This window comes from Mus pahari, chromosome 8 (assembly GCF_900095145.1).
Source record: "Mus pahari chromosome 8, PAHARI_EIJ_v1.1, whole genome shotgun sequence".
NCBI classification, from domain to species: domain Eukaryota; kingdom Metazoa; phylum Chordata; class Mammalia; order Rodentia; family Muridae; genus Mus; species Mus pahari.
Window position 1 is genome coordinate 63809903 of NC_034597.1, and position 3596 is coordinate 63813498.

Genomic DNA, 3596 nt, shown 5'->3' on the forward strand with positions numbered 1-3596 from the left:
TAAGGCTCTGAACAACTAGTTTATTTTAAAATAGACAAACTATTATAGAAAATAGGAACATAGCAATTTGAATGTACAGTTTCAACCGGTACAAAAACAAAACCAATAGTGCAGTGTCTGCAGCTTTAAGAAATCTCAAAGCAGGATCTCTGAAAATTCCTATGATTCTGTCACTAATTCTAACTTGAACTTACTAGCAAAAGACCTAGAAATATGGTAAGCCCTTGACCTAAAACCTAACTAATCTGTGTGATGATCATGCAAAACTTAATGAAGAAATGGGGGAAGCTGTCTATTGCTTTTGTTATCGAGATAACTATCAAACTAGTAAAACTGAAACTAAATTGAGGACAAAAGAGAAATGTTTTCTAACAAGACCAGATTTCTTTTCAAAAACTATGGAGTTTAGAAAAAGTGATTTTCTTAAATGCTAGCTGATGCTACCTTAAATATCACCTATTTTAAATTATACCATCTCTAAATAAGTTAATCCCACAAGATAATTTAAATACACCTTTAGGTGGAGGGGTGAAGGGAGTGCCTCTTTTTTCAATGCAGCTATTTTAATCTGAAGTTTCTGCACAGCTGGACTAGAAATGGTGTGGCTTTGAAGAAGCCAGAGTTATTAGACCAGATTGGCTTTAAAAAAGAGATACCTGCAGTTCAAAAGACCCTGGAAGATGTACCATTCCAGAGAGAACACAAACATCCCCAGCTATAGAAGAACAGAGCAAACTGGTGAGATGTAATTAGATACTTCTATGAGGGGAAAAAAAACTGAAGGCTTCTATAGTTAACAGTCTGCTTGTAGAACACAATTAATTTGTATCTTGATTCTTCAGGACCCAGAAACATTAAAAAGTGCACTTTGGTTGTACTGTACTAGGGTCCTCTTAAGCACAGTTGTGGCCAGACTTGACTTTCAAGTACTACATGGGTACTTATAAATTCAGTGATCTGAATGATTGAAAGAAAAAAAAAATACCTGGAGTATTATCAATAGTCTTCAGTTTAAAGTATGCATTGGGTGAATAAAAGAATCGGTTCTTAGAGGGTCTGAGGTATGAGATCTGTGTCAGTAGTAAGACAGTATCATATGATTATACTTTTTTTGCTTGTATTTCAAAAGTAAAATATGTGAAACAAACACACGGCACATTAGATTCAAATATTAAAATAGTCCAATGTGTAGAAATTAGTACTTTTTCCCAGTTTGTAACAATCTGTTTCAGTAGAAGATTCAAGATAATTTGGTTGAATGTGGACAGTCAATCAACTTGCATTTGGAAGACAAGACACATTTTCTAAGGGAGGTCACGTTAAATTAAAAAAATACATATAAATTAATAAAACCAAGAGCAAACATCACACATGTGCCACAAGGAAAGGCAAAGTAGTCAGCCAGACGTAGGGTTGTCAGGGCCCCTCCAGAGGCAGCCTCACTTCTGAGGGCAGCAGGCTCGTGTTGGAAATGCACACGATCTGCTTTCATATTTTAAATGGCATGATCTGCACAAGATTCTCAATCCTGTGTACTATCAATTCTATACCATTGATTACGACATTGAAGTGGCTTACGAATCACCCACACAAATATTCAGCTTGTACCTGCACATTTTCTATCTATAACAAGAGCAGAACCTGGGAACTATAGTCACACCCATGAGACATGAGTCAGGTGTCCCCAGGGTCTACAGTGCCCAGGGTCCTGAGGTCCTCACTTCTCCTCCTTGTTTGAGATATCCATGCTCTCATTCATTTTCTGCTTTTGCATTCGTGTTCGAGTAGAAGCTGGAAAAGCAACAATATATTAATATTAATAGTGCCGAGGACCCTGGGTGAGTGGACCGGGGGCGGCCTATCATGCCTGCACATGGGGTCTTGTGGGGTGGGGTGGGGTGGGGATGGGACACACAAAACTTTAAAAAATAACAATAGAAATGTATTAATTCATATAACTAGTATTTTAAGTGTTTAGCATATTTAATTTTGGTTCAAACAACACACTCAAGGGAAGGGCTTTAGACAGAAGTCAGAAGAAGAAGCGCAGTCTGCCGTGTGCTTTCTCCGGCAGCTGCCATGCATGCCCAGGGCCCGCCTGCAAGTCCTCACCTTCACTGCCACTGCCTCCCACAAGCTTCTAAACACTTCTACATTTTCTAAGTCCCTTTCTTTGCCTATTTTTGGATCTTGAAGCAACTACACTTAACCACCACAGCTACGTGCCGAAGACCACCAGAACACCGAGCAAATACTGCTTCCTTCCATCTACTTAACTTTTTAGTCTCATAATAGCTTAGGGTGAAATTTAATTTGTCATAATATTCTAAAACTAACATTGATTTTATTGATTTATTGTATATATAAGTCTGTTTGTTGCAGTGCTGAGAACTCAAGACCTTTTGCACACTAGGCAGCAAACATTGCCACTCAGTGACAACCCCTCACCCCATCATTCCAAATTGCTGTCACACTGACAGACCTGATCCAAATTTCCAAAAGTCTGACTTCCAGTAATGGAAACCTCTGTTTGAAACGGTCTCAAAGCCTGGAGATTAAGGAAGTTTAACAAGCCCCTGGTGGTTTGTGTGTCCTCCATGGGTGGCCCTAAAGTTGTCTGCATACCACCAGTACTGACTGGACTCAGTGGCTATGGAAAGGAAGAGGAGATAGGGCTGGAGTGCAGTTTAAGGTGAGGCGCCTGGGAGAAGTGGGAAGATGGCCAGTGAGGGGAGAACGCCAGCAAATCATACTGCATACATGTACAAAATTTCAAAAAGTAGTACAGATCAACCTCAGATTAAGACTATTCAAAGTGTGCTGACCCGCACTTTGTAGAACACACTTAGTCTACCAATGTGTGAGGTAAATTGTATACTCCTGTTTGAACTACTAGTTCTTAAATGCATAAATAACTCTGCCACTTGAAGGAATAATATGGATTCCTTCAGCGTAAAAAGGCTTTCTTCAGTGAAATCAAATGCTTCTTCCCTGTTTACAAAGTAAGAGAATGGGAACTTACTCATTTCTGCTAGTTTCTGTTGGAATTTGGACTCCGCTGGGAGATGTTTACTGCAGATTGGGGAAAAAAAAAAAAACACATTTTAAAAGCATGCATGCAACTTCCTAGTAACTCTGTTGCTTTCAGTGGCATTTATGCTATTACTTTGGTTTAATTTCAAAAGCTTCTAAGTGATTTAAAAAAGATATCACAAATTTATGATCTTATACATTTTTAGTGGTTCTTATAAAGCACAATTTAGTATTTTTCCCAGAGTAAGAATTTTTTAATTTAATGTTAAAACTAACACAAATTTGTAAGTCCATGCTTCTTAGACTTCTAATATCTAAGTCGTCACTAATTTATAGATGGCAGATTTGCATGGTGCTTTCCACTGGACCACTTTACATTTAGGATGTTGTTTTCCCAGACAAGGTCTCACTGTGTAGCTCTGGCTGCCTTTGACTTCCCAGAGATCGGCCTCCTCTGCCTCCCAAGTGCTGGGATTAAAGACATGGGCTACCCTGGCCCACATCTATTTCTCTCTCCTCTCCTCTCTCCCCTCTCCCCTCTCCCCTCTCCCCTCCTCTCCCCT

The 3596-nt window shown here is 39.3% G+C and overlaps 1 protein-coding gene across 1 annotated transcript in view; it reads right to left on the reverse strand.

Moving 5' to 3' along the window:
* Nucleotides 1–3596, reverse strand: part of Rb1 (RB transcriptional corepressor 1) — a 129472-nt gene continuing 125876 nt past the window's right edge. The window contains exons 26-27 of the mRNA XM_021203051.2: nucleotides 3023–3072; nucleotides 1–1791 (exon numbers count right to left, since the gene is read on the reverse strand). Coding sequence (XP_021058710.1) covers nucleotides 1718–1791; nucleotides 3023–3072 — 124 coding nt within the window. The 3' untranslated portion in view covers nucleotides 1–1717. The remainder of the gene's footprint in view (nucleotides 1792–3022; nucleotides 3073–3596) is intronic.